Source organism: Anolis sagrei, chromosome 3 (assembly GCF_037176765.1).
Source record: "Anolis sagrei isolate rAnoSag1 chromosome 3, rAnoSag1.mat, whole genome shotgun sequence".
Lineage (NCBI taxonomy): Eukaryota > Metazoa > Chordata > Lepidosauria > Squamata > Dactyloidae > Anolis > Anolis sagrei.
Genome location: NC_090023.1, coordinates 223,121,660 through 223,143,924, shown reverse-complemented (window position 1 = coordinate 223,143,924; position 22,265 = coordinate 223,121,660). Strand labels below are relative to the sequence as shown.

General features: G+C 40.3%; 1 protein-coding gene across 3 annotated transcripts in view; it reads left to right on the top strand.

The window, feature by feature from the left end:
* DGKG (diacylglycerol kinase gamma) overlaps nt 1–22,265 on the top strand; it is a 186,073-nt gene that overhangs the window by 42,750 nt on the left and 121,058 nt on the right. For all 3 annotated transcript variants that reach the window (XM_067465916.1, XM_060768046.2, XM_067465915.1), the window contains exons 2-3: nt 17,610–17,944; nt 22,048–22,124. In XM_067465916.1, the coding sequence (XP_067322017.1) occupies nt 17,878–17,944; nt 22,048–22,124 (144 nt within the window). In that variant the 5' untranslated portion in view covers nt 17,610–17,877. The remainder of the gene's footprint in view (nt 1–17,609; nt 17,945–22,047; nt 22,125–22,265) is intronic.

The window sequence follows — 22,265 nt, the reverse complement described above, 5'->3', positions numbered from 1 at the left end:
CAACTCAGTGCTGATAGATCTTAAAACCAAGCAAACCTCCTAGAAACCTGTCACTTGTTAGACATTTTAATATTCCTCTAAATGCATGACTGATTATACATGTTTGGAAAGGGTTTCTGACCTGTTTTCTCCCTCCCTTCAGTTGGGTTCAAGCTGTGCTCCCAGGGCCCAGTGCCCAGAAGCACTCTAAGACTATATTGTCAAGCCACATATTGCATTGATGTGCCCTTTGGCTGTCAAAAAGAAACATGTAACCTGTCTCTTTTGATATGATGCATGTCGGACAGCTTGTCTTCTACCCTGCTGTTTGTACTTAGAGGAGGCTTTTGAAAGAGTGCTTGCTTTGCTGTTATCTTTTATCCCTCCTGACTAGCAAAGCTGTTGTTTGTTTCTTCCTTCCCTATCAGGGGATATGCAGATGTGTGCAGAACTGCTGTGCACAATCATGGGTCTCTCCTCAGCTTGCCCATGATATTACATCTTCTGGCTGCACACATCATAACCAGCAAAATGTAAAGCAAGGAAAAACGATGGTTTCAAATATCTGTACTGACAGGGGTGAGAAAAAGAGTGTGTTCTGGGAAGGAAATGTGAGAAATGACTATGTTTACAATACAAATCACTATATACCGAAGGGGAAACCCCAACATTTCTGTAGCAGGTTTGTTTGTGGATTTGTTGTCAAAAATCTAACAACATGCTTGCTGTTTGACAGGAATCAAGAGAATTTGATAAAATTCTCTAAAATTTGATTTTAAAAAGGTCCTGCAGCCTTTGTCCTGTGGGTTCCCACAGGGCTCAGTCCTGTCCCCCATGTTGTTTAACATCTACATGAAGTCACTGAGAGATCATCCGGAGTTTTGGAGTTCAATGTCATCTGTATGCAGATGACATCCAACTCTATCACTTCTTTCCACTTTCTGTTCAGGTCCTGAATTGGTGCTTGGTTGCTGTGACAGTCTGGATGAGGGCAAACAAATTGAAACTGAATCCAGACAAGACAGAGGTATTCCTGGTCAGTCTTAAGGCCGAACAGGATATAGGGTTACAGCCTGTGTTGGATGGGGTTGCACTCCCCCTGAGGATGCAGGTTCGCAGCTTGGGAGTGATCTTGGATTCATTGTTAAGCCTGGAAGCAATAAGTGATCATGAATCAATGTAATTGACAAATGGAACAGGCCTGGATTATGATTTGGGTGGCGTGATTTTAATTTATGTTTATTCATTTATGTTTTAATTGTTTGGTTTTAATTATATTGTTTATTTTTAAAAAATGTGTGTGTGCATGGTATCGAATTGCTGCCTATTGTAAGGCCGCCTTGAGTCCCTGTCTGGGTGAGAAGAGTAGAGTATAAATATGGTAAATAAATAAATAAATAAATAAAGTAATAAGACAGTCACACATACAAGCAGCCTATGCATGGAAAGAAAGAGGCCTTTCCAAAATATTCATTTATAGCACTGTGATTCCACTTGAATTGCTATGGATTTCTGGAAATTACAGTTTAGCAAGGCACTCAAGGTGTTCTCTGGCTCAGAGCTCTGTATGTGTATCTTTTTATGATGACCCCATGAATTTCATATGATTTTCTTAGGCAAAAAGTATTCCGAGGTAGTTTTGCCCATTCATTCCTGAAAAATTGTCCAGAGCACTAGTATTCATTGGCGTCTCCCATTCAAGTACTAGCTAGAGCTGACCCTAATTAACTTCTCAAGAACAGACAGAATCTGAGAGAATTCTGTATAACCCTCCTGAGCTGCAAATCCCAGGACTCTATAGGATGTTGCCATGACAGCTAACTTGAGACCACAGCACTATAACTATGTAGTATGAAAGGACTCCAGCCGTGATAAAATGATAGGAATGTTTTGGGTTGTTTGGTTTTGAAATTACAATAATCGAACGTGAAGATGGTGGTTTTCTTGAGCTTGTTTAAGGACCTTACATTTAGTACAGAAACACAGAATCTTTCTTATTTATTTATTTATTTGGTGCATTTATACTCCAAAGAGGGACTTAGGATGGCTTCCAACAGGCAGTTAGTAGATGTCAACACAATATAATAACATAACATAAAATACAATTAGCATACTTTAAAAACAGTTATAAATATACATTAAAACAGTTTGCCAGTTCAAATCGTCGTCCAAATCAGTCCATTGCAGTCCACTAAAATCTTATCTTTACTCAGTCTATTCTGCAAGCGCTTGATCCCGCAGCCAGGATTTGAGTTTCTTCCAGAAGATCAGGAGGGATGGGGCAGATCTCATCTCAAAAGGGAGAGAGATCCACAGCCGAGGGGCCACCACAGAGAAGGCCTGTCTTTCGTCCCCACCAAACACGACTGCGATGGTGGTGGGACTGAGAGCAGGCCTTTGCTGGATGATCTTAGGTCCTTCCTTATGTGTTTTTCACACATAATACTTTTTAACTACCATGACTACAGTCCCCAGAATCCTGGGATCTATAGTTTGATGGAGAGTTCTAGTACTTCATCAGTCTACAAATCTCAAGGTTCTGTGGGATAAACCATGGCAGTTAAAGTAGATTGCAATTGTCATAACTGTGTAGTACGAGAGTAGTATCAAAATGTTCTCAGGGGTCCAAAATATCCAAAAGAAACTTACTCCTGCCATACATTCCCCAGCATCAGTCATCAACTAGGACAGCCAGCCTGTTTCTGTCTCAAAACAGCCAAGCAACAAATTTAGCAGACTGGATTAAAAAAAAAATGAAAACTAGACATTTACAGGCTGAGCAATGCCTTGAGTCATGACTGTGTAAGTAGAAAGTGTTTGAAATTTTCCCTTCCTCTCGCAGCAATATGTCTTACAGAAAAAGATCCATTAACCCCCAATGTATATCTTATATTTAGATTACAAGACTGTTAAAAGGTTGTTTCCAAAGGTGAGTTTCCAGATTTTGTTTTCCCTCTGTGGCCAGCATAGCACATATGCAAGGGTTCTGGGACATGACATTCAATGGAACATGTTTGAGGACCTAGCCTTAGAAACCACTTCACTTCAACTTTTGTTAGACCAAACAAAGACATCCATAAACCCTCAAAGTAGAGCTCGTACAAGTTCCTTTTTTTGGACTACAATTCCCAGAAAGTCTCCATCAGTACAGCCAGAACTCCCACAAGTGTGCTTTTTGTCATGATTGTCAAAACAGCATAACTGCCTCCAGATTTTTCCGGCTAATCTGTTTAGAAGGAACAAGCACTTGGAAGGTTTTAGCTCTCTGGAGAGCAAAACTGCCTCTCTTCCTACAGCATCCAGAGCCATAAACCGTTTTCTACTCTCATCATCCTCCGCACCACCGATTTCTCAGTAGTGCTCCCCATCACAGCCACTTTGAGATCTGAGCTGCTACTAGCAAGCCTTCTTTCAGCTGTGCCCTCCTCTTGTCCTCTACCCACACTGGCATGAAAGGATTTGCCTTTGGGGAAAGCGTGGGTGTGAGGAACCAGAGGAGGCTGCAACTGGAAAATGTTACATCCAAAACATAGGTAGAAGCAACAATGGGACAATGACATTAGAATTCTGATGGCAGACGTCCAGGGTCCCATTCAGTGGAATGAACAGGAGAGTCCTCTGTTGTACATCCTCCAATCACCCAGACTTGGCAAACATTTTAAAATATCATCACACTTTTCCAGCTGCTTTTTAAATGTCCCAATTTCTTCCTCTTCTCCTTATTTCCTCTTTATCATTATGTTGCTTCTGGTATTGCAGACTGAGTTCAAAGTGCAAAAATAGTTAAGCTGGAAAGGAAAGCTTACTTGTCCAAATGTATCTCCCTCTACGTTCTGCCTCGTAGTCTAAGATCTGCTGGGGAAGCCCTGCTCTTGGTCTCACCAGCTTCGTAAACGCGGCTGGTGGGGACGAGGGACAGGGCCTTTTCGGTGGTGAACCCCCACCTGTGGAATTTGCTCCCCAGCGAAATTAGATTGGTGTCCTCCCTCCTTTCTTTCAGAAGAAAACTGAAGACATGGTTGTGGAACCAGGCTTTTGGCTAATGGATATAACGCACCTGAACAGTGAATTGGACCAGACAGTTGTTATAATGGAAATGCCTTTATGATTGGATAACTAATGTTGTTTTAATGTATTATATTGTATGATTTTATTTTGCTTTTATAATTGTAATTATTGCGGGATCCAATCGTTGCCATTGTTAGCCACTCTGAGTCCCCCTGCGAGGGTGAGAAGACTGGGGTAGAAATGCTATAAATAAATAAATAAATAAATAAAGTGTTGTCATTCTCAGTAGGAAAAGCAGAGTACTGCAGCCATTCCTATTTTGTGTGTTCTTCCTCTCATTACTAACTTTTATCATCCTAGTGGCAATTTTGTTGCAGCCCAGCTGCCTACTTGATCCCCTTTTCACCCAAACACCACACAGATAAGCAAGAATAGTAAGTTTATTAAGAAAAGAGTATCTAATATAAACACAGTTTCTAAATACATCCATGAGATAGATTTCCAGAAACTTAACAAAGGCAATGACGAACTCTGAATAGGAATTCCAAAACTTACTTAAGGCAAAAGCAACAAACTGTAATTCAAGGTTTTTTGTGCTTAAACTAGAATGATATCCAAAATCTTGAAAGCATGAACATGACCATAATCTATAGTCTTGATACTTGAACTTGACTATAACCCCAAAGACTTGAAACTTGAAACAAGATTTATAATCCAAACAGGAGGCATGGTATTTAAACAGGAAAACAAGATACAGACCCAAGAACAGAACTCCTAACTCAGAGCTCCCAAGACAGGCAACTTGACACGTGAAAATTCAATGTTGATCTCTGCACCAAATGTTCTTTAATACTCTCTCTTGCCCATGACATCACTCTTTCTCACACCTGGGTTCTCTTTGCTTATCTTTCAGGCTCTGGGAAAACCGTATTTGTCTCTGTTTTGCACTATCTCATCTGATCTGTAAACGCTGGGTTATCTGTAACCCTCTCAACTCCTCCACATTTTTTTCAGAATCAATCCCTGGCCAATTCTCATGAGAATCATTGCCTGTTTCCCAACAAGAGATCTACCCAAAATATTCCCATCATCTTGAAAAACACTTTTGCTTGCCCCCACAGAAATACAAGGCTCCACCAGAAAATCCTCAACTTCATCCTCAGGGGCTTCACAGGCCTCAACAAATTCAATGTTGCTTGGCTACACAGACACCAGTTTTCATCTGTAAAATGTTGGATGGTATACAACTGTGAGCCACCATACTGAAGTGTTCTGAGTATTGAAATACAACTCCAGAGTCCAGGGTTTGATTCCCCAGTTGACCATGGAACCCACTGGGTGACAATGGCTGAGCCACACATTCTCAGTCCCAGAAAGTCCCATGATAGATTCACCTGTGGGTTTCCAGGGTGAGAACTGATTTGAAAGTACACAACAATAACAATGCAACTGTCGCAAGGCTGTCTTGCCATCTTAAAGTGAAGTACTACCAGTAAAAAAGTGTGATTCCCACCATAAGATCACAAAGTCCAGAGTCTAAAATTAATAAACCGCATCTCTTGAGTGACCAAAACACTATAAAAATGGAAAGAATGTTGTCAAAAATGAAATACAAATGTACTATTTTCTATCTAGTCTTGGACTGGTCACTTTCTCTGAGTGTGACTTACTATGAGAGTTGCTATGAAGGTAAAGTAGGAGAACCACATATGCAACCTTGATCAAACTGGCAGAAAGTAAAGGTATAAATGTATCAAATAAATAGCAAGAGAGAGAAAGGGGAAGGAAATATCAATTGAGTGTGGAAGATTAAAGGATGGGCATCCCTGGTCCATCCAATGTGGGTGCCGCCAGTGGAGGGGGGGGGATCTTTTTCCTGACAGCCTTCCTCTCTTCATTGTAGCACTCACCATCCTTTCATTCCTCTTTTTTTGCAAGTAATGTTATGAAAGTGTAGAAGCGCGCCCTGAAAGCACTATGGGGAAAACAACTGTGAGTACTTTATTTCTAAAAGCATTATGTCCAGAGCACTTGCAGAGGAGGGAGTAAAAAAACAAACAAAAATAAAATAGTTCTAAGTGAAATACATCATTGTTTTGGTCAATTTGAGATTTAAAGCAAACTTGGTTCAGAACAGTGAAATATCAACAAAATTGGTCCACCACTCTGCTGGCATAAGAAGGCCAGGTATTATTCCGGTCTTTGGAACTTAGAAATGTTACCTTTGTAGTTGTGCCTCCTAGAATCCTCTTTGAATTTTACATTTACTTTCACACATCAAGAAAACCAAAGTGCTCTATCAGAAGGCAGTAACAAATCCCTTTGCAGTGCCAAAAATAAAGCTTAATGGTGCAACATTAAAAATGTTGACCATTTCCACTACCTAGACAACCACCTCTCCACAAAAGTCGACATTGACACCAAATATAACATCATCTGAGCTCTGTAGGTACAGCATTTTTTTAATGAAGCAGAGAATGTTTGCAGGTCAGGACACCCATACGGATATCAAGATGCTTGTTTATTCAGCTATTGTCCTTTCAACCTCGTTGTATGCCTTCAAAACCTTCCATCAGCATTGCCTCTGAAAAATCTTGCAAATCTCTTGGGAAGACAGGTGGACAAACATCAGTATTCTAGAAGAAGTAAAGACCACCAGCATTGAAGTGATTATCCTACACCACCAACTTCAGTGGACTGGCCACATTGTCCAAATGCCTGATCACTATCTCCCAAAGTAGTTATACTACTCCCAACAAGAACAAGAACTCCCACAAGAACAGAAAACAGAATGTCAGTTGACATCAAAAGAGATTTAAAGATGGGCTTAAATGTGGCATAAACACTGAGAACTGGGAAGCCCTACCACTCAACCATTCTAACTAAAGGTCAGCTCTTACCCTGCTGTGGATGTTGAAAAGGCACAAATGGAGGGTGAAAGGGAGAAATGTGCCAAGAGGAAGGCATGACAAGCAACCCCTTGTTGGGACTTCCTTCCATCTGGAAATGTATGTCCTCACTGGGGAAGACCATACAGATCCAGAATAGGTCTCTACAGTCATTTGCAGACCCACCACCAAGACTCTACCCTTGGAATACAATCATACTCAGCCATGATGATGACTATATATATTCATGTGTTAGTCCAGAAATTTTAGTCAAGTTATCCAAAGGTCAATGAGTCAGGGGTCTTCTTCTCTGAGTAAAATGGTATTAGGTAAAACCTTAGTACATCCTGGGACAACCTAAAAAAAGTCCAACCATCTCTTCTCTCTCCACTGCAGTGCTGTTTATGACCTTTTTGGGTGCCTGGGCAGGAAATGACAGGCAACATTTTGGTGTTTCCCCTCAAAGGAGCACTGATAGCGTAGAAGGAGTTGGTGCTTTTCTTAGATTGTCCCTGAATGAACTAAGCCTTTTGCCACTTTACTCAGAGAAGAGCACACAAGTATAGTCAAATTAAGGATTTGCTATTATCCACATAGTTCAGGTATCCACAGTGGGTCTTGGAGTGTTTTCCCCATGGATACAGAGGTCATACGGTTCAGCCAATATTTAGTTTCTCCCACCAGCCATAGTTCTTCTTCGCATAATGAAGTCCTCTGGCTAGAGAACATGTTACTGCTGTGATCACTTTGGCAATCAGAATGCAGTAGGTGCATAATTGCCTCTTAAAGCGCAGAGCCGTAACCCTGACACCAGTATCCTTTGGGGGTTACAGTTATTAAGAAACTCCAACACATATAGCAAAATGACATGTTCATAATATTTTAGTAGGTTCAAAGTACTTCACATTAATTATCTCTGGAAAGTCCATTCAACAGTCCTGCAAGAGAGGTTAGTGCTATTATCCTTTTAGAGTATAGTTTGGAGGTTGGGTTAGGTTTTGATCAGCTAATAAATTTGTGACAGGGGGCAAACTTTGAACCCAGGATCTCCCAGCCACTAATTTTTAACAGTTGCTATAAGCTAGGATAGACATCTTTGGGAGGTTCAGGGGACAATTGCTGCCCTAGGGCTTTCACTGGCCACATAGACTTCCAAAAACAGTGTAACAACAATAAATCAAAACTGGAAGAGGTTGAAAGCCCAACTCTAGATTTTGGAGGGCGGGATGAATCTGATGTGAAACCTTAGACAAGTAGGGTACAAAAGTTCCCATGCGGGGTGGGGAGAGTCAACATTTTCCTCTTAGATAAACCTCTTGTCTTGCATCAAATCCCTTTCTGTATAACCAATATGTGAAAACTTCATAAATGTCTATCCAGGGGCTTTTTTATTTGCTACACGGGCAACACAGCTATCCTGAATATGTTTTCTGGATTTAAGAATGCCGCATTTTAGATTCAACAAGAAATCCCAAAGAAGACAAAGCCAATGAATTCGGACTTAACTCTCTGATGTTTCTACCCTCAACAAATTTATTTATTTATTTATTTCACAGTTTTCTATACCGAGCTTCTCAACCTCATTGAGGGACTCAGCCCGGTTTCCAGCCATAAAAAACATATACACTCATTAAAATATCATATATCACCATTACAAAAACAACTTTAAAAACACTATATATAAAACTACAGTGGTCAGTCGTCCTATTAAGATGGATCTACATCAACTTCCATCCAGGGTCCTATGGTGTTGTCTCATTCATTGAAGGCCTGACTCCACAGCCACGTCTTCACCCGTTTCCTAAATGTTAGGATGGATGGGGCGGTTCTGGCCTCCAGAGGGAGAGAGTTCCAAAGTCGCGGGGCCACCACCGAGAAGGCCCTGTCCCTCGTCCCCACCAGCCGCGCTTGCGAGGCTGGTGGGACCGAGAGCAGGGCCTCTCCAGACTATCTTAGTAGTCTTGATGGTATGTAGGGGAGAATACGTTCGGAGAATACGTTCAGAAAGCTAAAACCTTTTCATTGGAGCTGTATTTGGTGGGTGTTACCCATACAGTACCAGTAAGATTATTTTAAGATGCAGTAGTACAGAAGTTCCTTAAAAATGTAATGTTCTTTGCCTAAGAAAAGAATGGGGGACCTCACCCAGGTATGGAAATGTTATTGCCTAGATGTTTTTATTTTTAGTCTTCCAGTGCCTACATGACAAAAGAGAGGGGTGACATCCCTCTGGGCTATCTTAATTGACAAAAACAACATCTGGACAAAATGTAGGGCTGTGACTCTTAACATTGTCATCTCCCCCCCCCCCCCCCCCTCGTATATGATTAGAATCTAGTGCAGCTTTGGAATATCTTTATGTTATGCATATGTCTGACACAATAAAGGTGTTGTTGTTTGGGGATTTCAGATGTTGTTGCATTTTGCTATGTGGCCTGTATGACTACCCATGGATATAATTTAGGCCTGTTTCTTAATGTCACTTTTCTGAATATTTGTCTTAATTCAGTTAGCTTATAGTTTCAATTTGCTCAAGATCTTTGCCAACAAACCACTAATTAATAGTTAGTGGCATTTTCCCTTAAACAATCAGCTTATTTTTGAAGGAAATATGAATCTCAAATGACTGATTCCCTATCGTTTCTTTTTTTCTATATCTCATGCTAATCCTGAAGACATTATGTCCTTGTACTGAGATGTCAAACCCCCTGGATGGTCCAGAAAGTATATATTGTGCTTGCAGTCTGGGATAAATGTACACATTCAAATCAATAAAGAAAACACTACTTCAGTATCCTCAGGCAGGTGGTCAGGTACTCAATACAGACAGGTCTGGAATTCAAAAGCATCATATGAAAGAATAAAAGAGAAATCTTGCAGGACCATGGACAGATCACTAAGTGTAAGGCAGTGTACTGTGTGTACTCTGCCTTCGAGTTGTTTCCGACATGTGGTGACTCTAAGGCACTTGCTCCACTAGAATTTTTTGTTGTGCGTCTTCAAGCTGTTTCTGAGTTATGTTGACCCGAAAGCAACTCTATCACCCAGTTTTCTTGGCAAGATTTGTTAAGAAAAGTCTTACTCTTGCTTTTCTTTGCAACAGCTGCGTATGATTTGTCCAAGGTCACCCAATCAATTTCTATGACCAAACGGAGATTTGAACTCTGGTTTCTAAGGTCCTAGTCCAACATGGAAACCACTATACCACACTGGAATCCTAGCTCCAAAATATGCTGTTTCCTTCTGACCAACCCTTTTTAGTGTTTCAAGTTGCTGAGGAAGTACGAGAAACATATAAAAATGAACAGTTTATGGTTCCGAATCCTCATAGATCAGCATTCTCTCTTTAGCTTTCATCTTGTGATTTTTCTGCTTCTGTGTATGAGGTGGATGGCATGATGGAGTTTGGTTCCAGGTTACACAATGTCACTTAAAGGTTCATGAGCAGAAACTACATACCTTATTTTTCTCCTGAGCGTATGGCCAAGATAGTGGTGACTATTTCCTCCCCTTTACATGTGAGAGCTAGTTACTATTTGGGATTAGAACCATGAAGTAGGCAGTATATATGTAACACGAAGACTGTATATACATACACTTTAGTGTAATTGGGAATCCAATTACATAGTGGTTCCAGTAATGTGCAGAGCCTATGCATAACAGCACATTTAGCATAAGTGTGAAAGTAAATGTTTGCATAATCCAATAGATCCTTGCCCGAGATTTTAGTTGTGTTTCCTTCATGGCGGGGGATTGTGCTATATCAATGATTCTCAACCTTCCTAATGCTACAACCCCTTAATATAGTTCCTCATGTTGTGGTGGCCCCCAACCATATTTTCGTTGCTACTTCATAACGGTAATTTTGCTACTGTTATGAATTGTCATGTAAATATCTGATACACGGGATGTATTTTCATTCACTGGACCAAATTTGGCACAAATACCCAATGCACCTTAATTTGAATAGTGGTGGGATTGGGGGAGGGGATTGATTTTGTCATTTGGGAGTTGTCGTTGCTGGGATTTATAGTTCACCTACAATCAAAGAGCATTCTGAGCCCCACCAATGATGGAATCAAACCAAACTTGGCACACAGAACTCCCATGACTAACAGAAAATACTCAAAGGGTTTGGTGGGCATTGACCTTGCATTTTGGAGTTATACTTCACCTACATCCAGAGAGCATAATTAATGATAAGGGGATATGGGAATTGCAGTCCAAAATATTTAGTGGTATAAAGGTGCCTTGCATGTTCCTCATCCTCTCCTTCCTCCTAGGTCGCTCAGTGCCCTCTTGACTGACTCCCAGCTCTAGATTTTGAGAGTTTATGGGTTGCAGGAATCTCCTCCCATTTCACTGGTGGAATCCATTGCAGGGGTTAACTGAAACCAGCACTTAGCATCCTGATGTAGATGCTTGAGGATAGTTTTAAAGGTTATTGGATAAAAGATAAAATCATATACCAATTTAGAATTTCATATGTGCTTAGCCTGAAGCTCCCACAAAGTCAACATACATTTTATGAACACAATATATCTTGAAAAGTTTGACCTAAATGCAATTGTTCCAACTAGAGTAGACTCAATGAACCAATGGAATACACAAGAGTATCTACCCACTAAGTTCCCATTGATTCAATATGTCTCCTCAAGTTGAGACTAACAATTGGATTTAGGCTTTTCATTTAATTCAATACCATCACTTTAAAACATACTATACATTCCCTTAACTGGTAATATTACAGTCCCTTCACATCCTTTCAAACTGCGTGTTAGAAATAGAGAATAAGAAATACCTTCTGGGAAGAGTTGTACTCAATTACTTCCAAAGACTAATACTTACTAGTAAATATGCATATCATGTACCTATGTTATATGCCAGTGGTTCTCAACCTGTGGGTCGCCCAATGTATTGACCTTCAACTCTCAGAAATCCTAACAGCTGGTAAACTGGCTGGGATTTCTAGGAGTTGTAGGCCAAAACACTTGGGGACCCACAGGTTGAGAACCACTGGTATATGCAGAGCCAGAATGATGAAGTTGAGTGCTTGTTAGACTGGAACTCTGAAGACCATGGTTCAAATCCTCACTTGGCCATGGAGACCCACTGGGTGATCCTGAGCAAATCACACTCTCTCAGCCTCAGAGGAAGGCTGAGAAAATCTTGTCAAGAAATCACAGTAATAGGGTTGTCTTGTGATTGACATAAGCTGGAAAGGACCTAAAGGTACTCAACAATATTATGTACTGTTGAGTTTGGATTTCTGGTTAGCTACTTAGTGTTGCTCTTATAATCTAATGGTGAAAATAGCTGCACTTACAACACTAACATCTCCCTACGTCAATTTCAGAACAAAAGATGTTTTCCTGTTGCTCAAGAGCGAACGTTTCAAGGCCTTACTTACACAACCCATTTCCAAAGGTACTCATCTCAGGATAAAACTTTGGAGGGGTGGGTAGGAGGAATTGAATGAGATCGACATTAATCCTTTCTGCATCTAGTGGCTTTTTAAAAACTTCATTTCTTTTTCAAAGCTGCTATTAGCAATAACGAAGGAAAGGGGAGATATATGATGGCACCCATGCCACCCCCTTCATCATAGCTAATTTCAGCTTGGGAGGATTTTGGATCAAATCTGTGCCCTTGACGGAGAGCATTTAACCCTTTCTCCACATGTTCCCCTATGGTTGTTTCTGTCATGTGCCTTCTGGTCGTTTCTGACCTATGCAACTCTAAAACAAACCTATCACAAAGTTTGTTTGGCAAGATTTGTTCTGAAGAAGGTTGCATTTGGTGTGGCTGTGGTTCATTCTACAAAATTCTCATGTTATAGTTGGATGATGGAACTTTGTTGTGCCTTTGCTGTGGTACATAATTATTGTGTATTTTTCTGGCTGCTTTTTAATGTTTGTTGGAAATAGCAATTTTCTTCAAGCCACCACTCCGGTCCAGCTTACCTGTCTGAATGTATTTCTCCTTACAAACCATCCAGGAATTTAAGATCGTCTGGGGAGGCTCTGCTCTTGATCCCACCTTTCTTGCAGGCACACTTGGTGGGGACAAGAGACAGGGCCTTCTCCATGGTGGCCCCTCGGCTGTGGAGCTCCCTTCCCAGAAATATTAGATTGGCCGCCTCCCTCCTGATCTTTCAGAAAAGAGTAAAAACCTGGCTCTTCGAGAAAGCTTTTGGTAACAGCATAATTGGATAGATACAGTATGATGAAATAATGAACAGGGAACAGCTAAGATGATGCAAATGGATAAGGAGTCGAACTGGTAGACATTAATTATTAAAGTTTTAATTGGTTTTTATATGGATTTTTATTAAATCCTTATAAAACCAATTAATATACTATTTTATATTAAATGTTTGTAATTGATATGTATGTATGTATGTATGTATGTATGTATGTTTATGGCATCTAATTGTAGCCAATCTGAGTCGCCTTTGGGCTGAAAAGAGCGAGATAAAAATGTTGTAAATAAAAAATAAAATAAAATAAAATAAATTTGTTATGTATCTAATTCCGTTTGCTTACTGTTTTGTATGTGTTTGTATTGATATGCAGTTTTCCTTAACTCTATGTTGTGGGAGGGGTTGCAAACTATGTGATCAGGTCTGTAACTATTCATGACTCAGACTCCATTTTAGAAACAGTATATACTACTACTACTACTACTACTACTAAGAAGAAGAAGAAGAAGAAGAAGAAGAAGAAGAACAATAATAATTTATTTATATACCGCCCTATCTCTGAGAGGAATCAGGGTGGTTTCCAACATAGGGCAAAATATTCAGTTGCCAAACGACACAAAAATCCATACAAAAAATGAAACATTATAAAACATTGTAAAACATAATCCTATTAAAACAATCGCAACATTTAAAAGCCAGTTTCAATGTTTTACTACATCAGACAAGTATCAAAATACCAAAGGCCAGAATTGCAAAGTGGACCTAGACAGCTATGAAAGGGCTGGACAAGAGCTACTGCAACAAAGTAGCAAAGGGCCAGGGAAGTGGATAATATGCAGAGCAGGGCCCTAGCTGATGGCCAGGGATGAGCCTGGGGCTAATCATTTTCAAAGGCCTGCTGAAACCACCTAGTTTTCTGGTCCCTGTGGAAGGAGGATAGTGTCAGGGCTTGTCTTATCTCTCTGAGGAAGGGCATTCCAAATTTGGAGGGGCTACCACCAAGAAGGCCCTCTCCCTCGTTCCCACCAACCATGCTTGTGATGGTGGTGGGAGCAAGAGGAGGGCCTCCCCTCTCAATATGGTTTTAGAAGTCAGTAGAAACAGAATACTTTAGAAAGACAGAGACTCTATTAGATTCTCAAAACAGAGAGATGCTTTAGAGTAGAGTATGGACTGTTGATTATAAGAAAGATGCCCTGTGTTATCTGCACAGATAACAAATCCTATCCGTACCTGGATTGATATGCAATGTACCTGTATGTTGAATACATGAAATTTGTGAGTAAACCAATTATGTTATTTTGTTTTTAATTGTATTTATGACTTTTGGGGCATCAAATTGCTGCCAGCTTGTAAACCGCCTTGAGTAGCTTTTGAACTGAGAATAGCAAGATAAAAATACCGTAAATAAATTATTTTGACGAAGATGACTTTATTTTTGGCCTCTTGAGAGCATGCTTTACCAAGATGTTTTAAGGGGAGTAGTTTTTTTTTTAGACAACTGAAAAGAACACTTCTGAAACTATTTATTTATTCCTATCATTTCAAAGAGATATCTAGGTACATTAGTCTAATAGCTGAGAAACTTAATTGCTTTGCACGAGTATAAGTGGATATATACTGTGAGAGCCGTTCAGCAGTGGAACTCTCTGCACCGGAGTGTGGTGGAGGCTCCTTCTTTGGAAGCTTTTAAACAGAGGCTGGATGGCCATCTGTCAGGGGTGATTTGAATGCAATATTCCTGCTTCTTGGCAGAATGGGGTTGGACTGGATGGCCCATGAGGTCTCTTCCAACTCTTTGATTCTATGATTCTATACCACTAAAGAGAAGGTTAACTCAAGTGAGTTTTTAATTCTTTCTCAAGAAGATCATGCTTTACAAAACGTTATGATCTCTAACAAGGTTTTGCCTTTCCCAAAAGATTCCTGGTTTACCCAAATTTTTCAAAAGGTTATGGATTTTCCATTTTCCAAAAGTTCTGGCTTCTTGCATTATTTTATCCTTGTCTCCATTTTTATTTTTTCCTGTAGTTTGCTGTACCAGGTATCAAAATTCTCTGTTAATTAAATTACCTTGCATTAGGATTTATTGTTTGTTTGTTTGCTTGCTTCCATTGTGTTTTGCATTGTGGCCATTCTATAACATGTGCAATCAGATTTATGTATTCAAAAAGAAACTTGCTAAATTCAGTATTCTAGACTCCAGTATAGTTTAGGTTATACTATGTAACATTTTTTGTTCCTGGGTTATAAATGTCATTTCCTAATTAGCTCTAACATAAGAACATAAGAAGGGTTTGTTAAAATGCAAACTTCATTTTTGCAGTTTGCACACTGAAAGGTTAAAATTGCATATTTTAATTAAGGAAAATTACAAAGTGCGTGCCTAGATTGAAGGAAATAATACTACTGCCCTCAACCACAAGAATGAAATTTCTGAAGTATAGCAACTACTTTAAAAGTAACTACTGCACAATTAAACAGGAAATAGCACTTTCAAACCAGGAACAGATTTTTTTTCAAATTTTATTACATAGTGTTATAGACTCAGTGAGGGATGAACAACTGCAGTAAACTTGGGTGCAGGGGTGGCTCAACCCATTATGCAAAGTAAGCATTTGCAGTATAGTTGATTTTGCCCAGGGGCGCCCTTGAGGTGCTCTTGGGGGAAAATAGACCTTGACATATGCGAGTTGTAGTTACTGGGATGTATAGTTCACCTACAATCAAAGAACTCCAACAATGATGGAATTGAACCAAATATGGCACACAGAACTCCCACGACGAACAGAAAATATATATCAGTGATTGGGTTGGGGGGGGGGCACCAAAATACCGTTGAAAATTATCTAGGGCCGCCTCCACCTGGGTGCCAGTTTTCTGCCTCTGGAATCTTTAAGAGGATACATGAACATTATTTATTTACTTATTTACAGTATTTATATTCTGCCCTTCTCACCCTGTAGGGGACTTGGGGAGGATCACAGAACACATATATAGCAAATAGTCAATGTAGATTATACAATTACAAGACAGACAACAGATGGGGGTATATATATAGGCCTTTCCATCTTTCTGCATCTTTGGAGGCTGTGCCTAGTTCTGGCCACAGGAGGTGGTGTCGCTCCATCTCCTTGCCAACAAGCTTTTCTTTATTTGTAAACTTCCTCCTTTTTTCTGATCTAAATACAGAGCCAAAAATACCCCCCCCCCCCCCACACACACACACACACTTTAATACGGTTCCTATTTACCTACTCACATTTGTTTTCAAAATGCTAAGTTGGCAGAAGCTGGGCAGAAGGTCAGGCACTCACCCTGACCTAGGCTTCAAACTATCAACCTTCTGGTTGGCAAGATTTATTGCAGCTTGGTGATTAACCTGCTGTGCTAAAACCTGGCTCCCACTTAGCATTAAAAACCACATCTATTTCAAAATAACAACAACAACAACAACTTCATTTTTGTATCGCGCCACCATCTCCCCAAAGGGATTTGGGGCGGCTTACATGGGGACAAGCACGGTCAAACAGAGTTTAAAATATAACACAGTAAAAATTACAACTATAAAACGTCATAAAACATAACCAACAACAACAACTAATAGCCTGACATAATGGCCATCTACTAAGCTCAAGGGGGAGGCAGGACTTGTGTGATACAGTTGCAAGGACAGGGCTGATAGAAAAGTGCAGGAGCCAGATGATACGTTTGGGCAAGGAGGGCCAGGTCAATGATTTTGAAATAGAGGTAGTTTTTAATGCTAAGTGCAGAGAGACCTGTAACCTATTTAAAAGATAGAACTGTAATTCCTCAAAGTTTTTTGGAGAAACACGTATCCGCCAAGCTATCACAGTTTGATGTATTGTTGAAGGCTTTCATGGCTGGAATCACTGGGTTGTTGTAGGATTTTCAGGCTGTGTGGCCATGTTCTAGAAGCATTCTCTCCTGACGTTTCACCTGCATCTGTGGCGAGCATCCTCAGAGCATCCTCTATCGCAGTTTGGCAAGGACATTCCTGATTAATCTTCTGCCATCCTACTTTTCCAGCTTCTTTTACACACTCCCACTATCCCTGTCCTCTTCCCATTTCCTCCTTTGCCCTCAGCTTACTTCAGTTACTGCAAAGTGGAAAATTAATTTGCACTCTGTTAATTCAGAAGAGAGGAAATGAAGAAGTGCAATCTTGCCCTTCCAAAAGCAAATTGGCAAAGCCATTCAGTCTCATGGGGATGGTGAATGTAATACATTACAAGGGTGCTAGCTTGGTGAAGTTTGGGGTAAGAGATAATAATCACACAAGATTATCCAGTCAACTTCAAAGATGATAGAAGACTTGGAACAATCTCCAGGCTTTGTATCATGATGAAACTAGCTTGTTTCATTGTTGGAATCCTTGCATTTTATGGCTTTTCTTATCTTTTCTTTTCCAAATTGTTAACAAAGCTAATATCTGACTTACCAGAAGGGTGTCAGAAAGAGTGCCTTGGAAAAACTTACATAATTCTATGATATTATCTTATTAATTCTAGGTTGGAAGACTCTGGCATTCTTCATGAAGTCTCTTCTGATGGCGCTCCTGAGCTCAGTGGTTGTAAGGGCAGCTATGAAGAGGCCAGGCAAATCATCTCCCATGTGGATCAGCATTTGATTTCTGTTATATACACTAAAGATTAACAGCAGTGACACAGATTCAGCTGCCATGCAATATGGAGCAATGACCCAGAAGAATTCCTAGTGCAGTTTCTCCAAGAGCGTTTACAAGAGGTGGACATCGCCTCCTCTGAGCTGGCCTGAAAAATGGGTGATGGCACATGGATCACACTTAGTCCAGCGGAATTTGCTCAGCTCCAACAGTATACGGAGTGTAAGTACTATTCCTCTCTTTTGTGCTTATGTGGATGTTATATTGTTGTGGAATGTATTTCCAGGCAACAGAATACAGTTTTTCAACAGCCTGTGGCACGTTGTGAATAAAATGCATGTTGTTCTTGACCTTCATTTTATGGAATGGCACAGCTTATCATGTTCTGTAACATGGCACATCATCTTATGATCTTAAATCACCTAAGATGTAAGCCCACGCAATAAGGATTTGTTGTACATAGAATTTTCAGCTGGGACATTCTAGTCCATTCCCCAGAACTACAGTTTGACCTAAGATCCAGTACAGAACAATTCTCGCTCAGCTATGCAAGTTTGTTAACACTGTTCACTTGAAGGGTTGTGGAGGAACCAGATCAGTTGCCTTCCTATGGACCAGTGGCTCTCAACCTTCCTAATGCCATGACCCCTTAATACAGTTCCTCATGTTGTGGTGACCCCCAACCATATTATTATTTTTGTTGCTACATCATAACTGTAATTTTGCTACTGTTATGAATCATAATGTAAATATCTGATATGCAGGATATATTTTCATTCACTGGACCAAATTTGGCACAAATACTCAATACACACAAATTTGAATACTGGTGAGGTTTGGAGTGGGGATTGATTTTGTCATTTGGGAGTTGTAGTTGCTGGGATTTATGGTTTACTTACAATCAGAGAGCATTCTGAACCCTGCCAATGATAAAAGTGAATTAGATTTGGCACACAGAACTCCCATGACCAAGAGAAAATACTGGAAAGGTATTTCATCCAGTGAGTGAAAATACATCCTGCGTATCAGATATTTATATTATAATTCATAACAGCAGCAAAATTACAGTTATGAAGTATAAACCAAAATAATGTTATGGTTGGGGGTCACCACAGCATGAGGAACTGTATGTTGCAGCATTAGGAAGGTTGAGAACCACTGCTTCAGATATACTAAACCCAAGTTATATGGGTCTGTAACCAGCACTTTGAACTGGGCTTGGAAATAAACTGGTAGCCAGTGAAGCTGTTTCAGGAAGGCATCTATTTGTTCCCTTTGGCGGAAATCACATGCAGGCAGTCAGGTTGGCATAAGGGAACATCCAAAGCAATTTATTTCCCACTGACCTTATCACCATGAATGTAATCTTTCAGAGAATTTAGCCCAAACCTCTTAACATTCACAACCAGTTTAAGAGAAGGAAAGCTTATGCATTTGAGCAGCCCCTTAGTTTATTTTTAGAAGCTTCTTTAGACATCTGAAGCCAGATTCCAACTTTTAAGCATTTTCCCCTCTGGCATTTCAGTTTATTTTGATCTTTTGAGTCTGACTTCCTAATCCAGGGCAGCTCAGCTGTGAGCCTGCTGGGACATTTCACCTCCTGGAGCTCTGAGACCTCACTGAAGAGATTTAAATATATACAGAGAGAAAATTGCCTTCCATTGAGACAGTTTTATAGAATAACTCTTCTCAAATATTTTAATAGCAGGGGGAAATGGAAGAAATGGCCACATCGTGACCAAAGAACTTGGGGTGTGGGTGTGCAGGAAAGAAGTCCTTCTACTATGAAGTCCTTCTCACTTAGTTGAACAGTTATGATAAAAATGTGACTGCCCATTGACAAAACCAAGCTGGGGTCCTTGGCAGAAGAGATAAGCATGACAGTGAACATTTAATGTTGCTGTGCAGGCATTGAAAGAAATAGAGAATTCAGTATGTTTAATCATTTACTTTTGAGATCTTTCATAGTCAACATATGTTGACATGGAGGTAGAACTAATCTAACCTAGTCACGTCACTCTTTTTGTCAACCAAATTAAAAACTTGAAATTCTTTGTTTTTGGACTATGAGTCCAATCTTCCTCACTCAACATAGATGGGAGCCATGCTGCTGGTTTTTTTTTCTTTTCTTTGTCAGGAGTGACTTGAGGAACTGCAAGTCACTTCTGGTGTGAGAGAACCGGCCGTCTGTAAGGACGTTGCCTAGGGAAAGCCCAGATGTTTTTGATGTTTTATCATCCTTGTGGGAGGCTTCTCTCATGTCCCTGGAGCTGACAGAGAGAGCTCATCAATGCTCTCTCTGGATTTGAACCTCTGAACTGTTAGTCTTCAGTCCTACCAGCACAAGAGTTTAACCCATTGCGCTACGGGGGGCTCCATGGTGAGACTGTAGAGTTGCAGCCCACACTCTATGAAAACCTAAGATACATTGCATTTCATCTCCACAAGACCTAAGATAGACTTTGCAATAACTCCAAGTAAAGGTGTTATTTCTATACATATATGCTCTATGATAGTAGATCTTAGAAAGTGAACAAATAGATGAATCAATAATAGCAAAAATTCAAAATACAATAAACAGTAGCATCAATATCATCAGGTATTGATGATATTGTTTTCAACCATGAAACTTTGGTGAGACTAACAACCTTGTTTTTGCTCAAAGGCTCAAGTAAGAAAAAATCATGCTGATAACAAAAACATCAGGAAGTTCAGGAAGTGACTGAGTAATTGGAGGAAACAAGCTGTACATACCCTCCAACTGTCAAAAATTGGAAGGAACATTCCTGATTAATCCTCTGTCATCCCATTTTTAAGCTGGTATCTGGGTAGGTGCCCAGTGCTAAAGAGAGAAAAAAATATTGTAATACTCTCCAACATTTCACAAAGGAAAACTGAGGGCCCTTCCAGATAGGCCTTATATCCCAGAATCTGATTCTGGATTTTCTTCTTTAAACTGGATTATATGAGTCTGCACTGCCGGATCATCTGGGATAAACAAAAAAAAAACCTGGGATAAGATCCTGGGATATAGGGCCTGTCTGGGGGGGGGGGGGGGGAGCAGATCTAGATAGCCCCTTTGATGTGGAAATTTCTGCAATAAAAAGGGTGCTGTCCAGATGACGTCCCGGACAAAGCGGAATTAATCTGCCACAAACCAGGAAAACTCTGGTTTGTGGCGAATTAATTTGATAGTGGGTTTATTCCGTGCCTTCTTGGAAGTTGTGGGATAAACCCATGACGTCCAGTGTATGAACTGCAGTCCAGACATTATTCCCACAGTTTTCCGGTCGAATACCAACCCCCTTCCCAAAAGTCCCCTAAACAGAGTTTAAAAAGAAAAGGATTCACCCTGGCTCCATGGGGTGGTTGCCGGAGTTCTCCTGATGTGCCAGGAGAGGAAGGGGGTGTCTTTTTTTAAACTCTGTTTGGGGCGCTTTTAGGGAGGGGTGTTCCAGTGTTCTGGTGTTCTACTGGGAAGTCCCAGTAGGACATCTGGACACCCACCCCAGAAAGAGCATGCACTTTCTGGGGTGACTGTAAATGGGCCCCCAGGAAGATCCACATTTTTGAATTCTCCTGGGATAAAGGCCTATCTGGAACCACCCTGGAAGTGCCCTGGGAAACACATGGGCAAGCAAAAGGTATTAATGAAGAAGAACACACAGCTAAGAGAAGCTGCAACAATAGCTTTTGTCTGAGTTTACAGGCAAGGAGAAAACTTTACATGTTCTCTCATCACCCACCTGCTAAACTGAGTGAAAATTACTTTTCATATGAGTTCAAGTTTAGCAACTGAAGTAAACCAAGGACAAAGAGGGAAAGAACGAAGAGAGAAACTGGGATATTTTCAGAGCAGCTCAAAAAGTGGGTAACATCGGATTAATCAGATTTGTTCCTGACAGATCAGAATAGTTGGAGGCCATGTTCCTGTGGAAAAAGTATTAAAGTTTGAAGCACGCCTAAGGATGTCCAGAATTGTAGTATAGTAGACAGCTGTTCTCTGTTCCTGGCACAATACTGGGGTCAAATATTTGTCTTGCAAGTTTGATGTGCACTCTACTTCAAAGAACATATCCCGGATGTTATAAAAATAGAGTTTAAATAGCTCACACATTTGCAAGTTCGTTTAAAAAATACCTTCTAGAAGAAAGCTAGAATTCCCTTGACATTGAAGTGCCCGACATGACTTTTAGAACTTTGGTTAAACTATGGGATCTCCATAATTGTATGTAATCACTTCTAAATTTGACAAGCTGCAAGGAATATCAGAGGAAGCAGACACTTCTGTCTTAATGTTGTTGGCATGCCCTTTCTCCATCTAGATTCCACAAAGAAGTTGAAAGATGTTCTGGAAGAGTTCCATGGGGATGGTGTCCTATCGAAATACAACCCAGAACAGGTAAAGAACCTGGTGATGAGGAGGGCATTTTCTTAAAACGAGACTGAATCAAAATCAAGTGGTCATGTTCAAGAGGAATAAAATTCATAGGGTTGGTCAAACAATGCTATTTACTAGGATTGGCCTGTGTCCTCAGTGTGA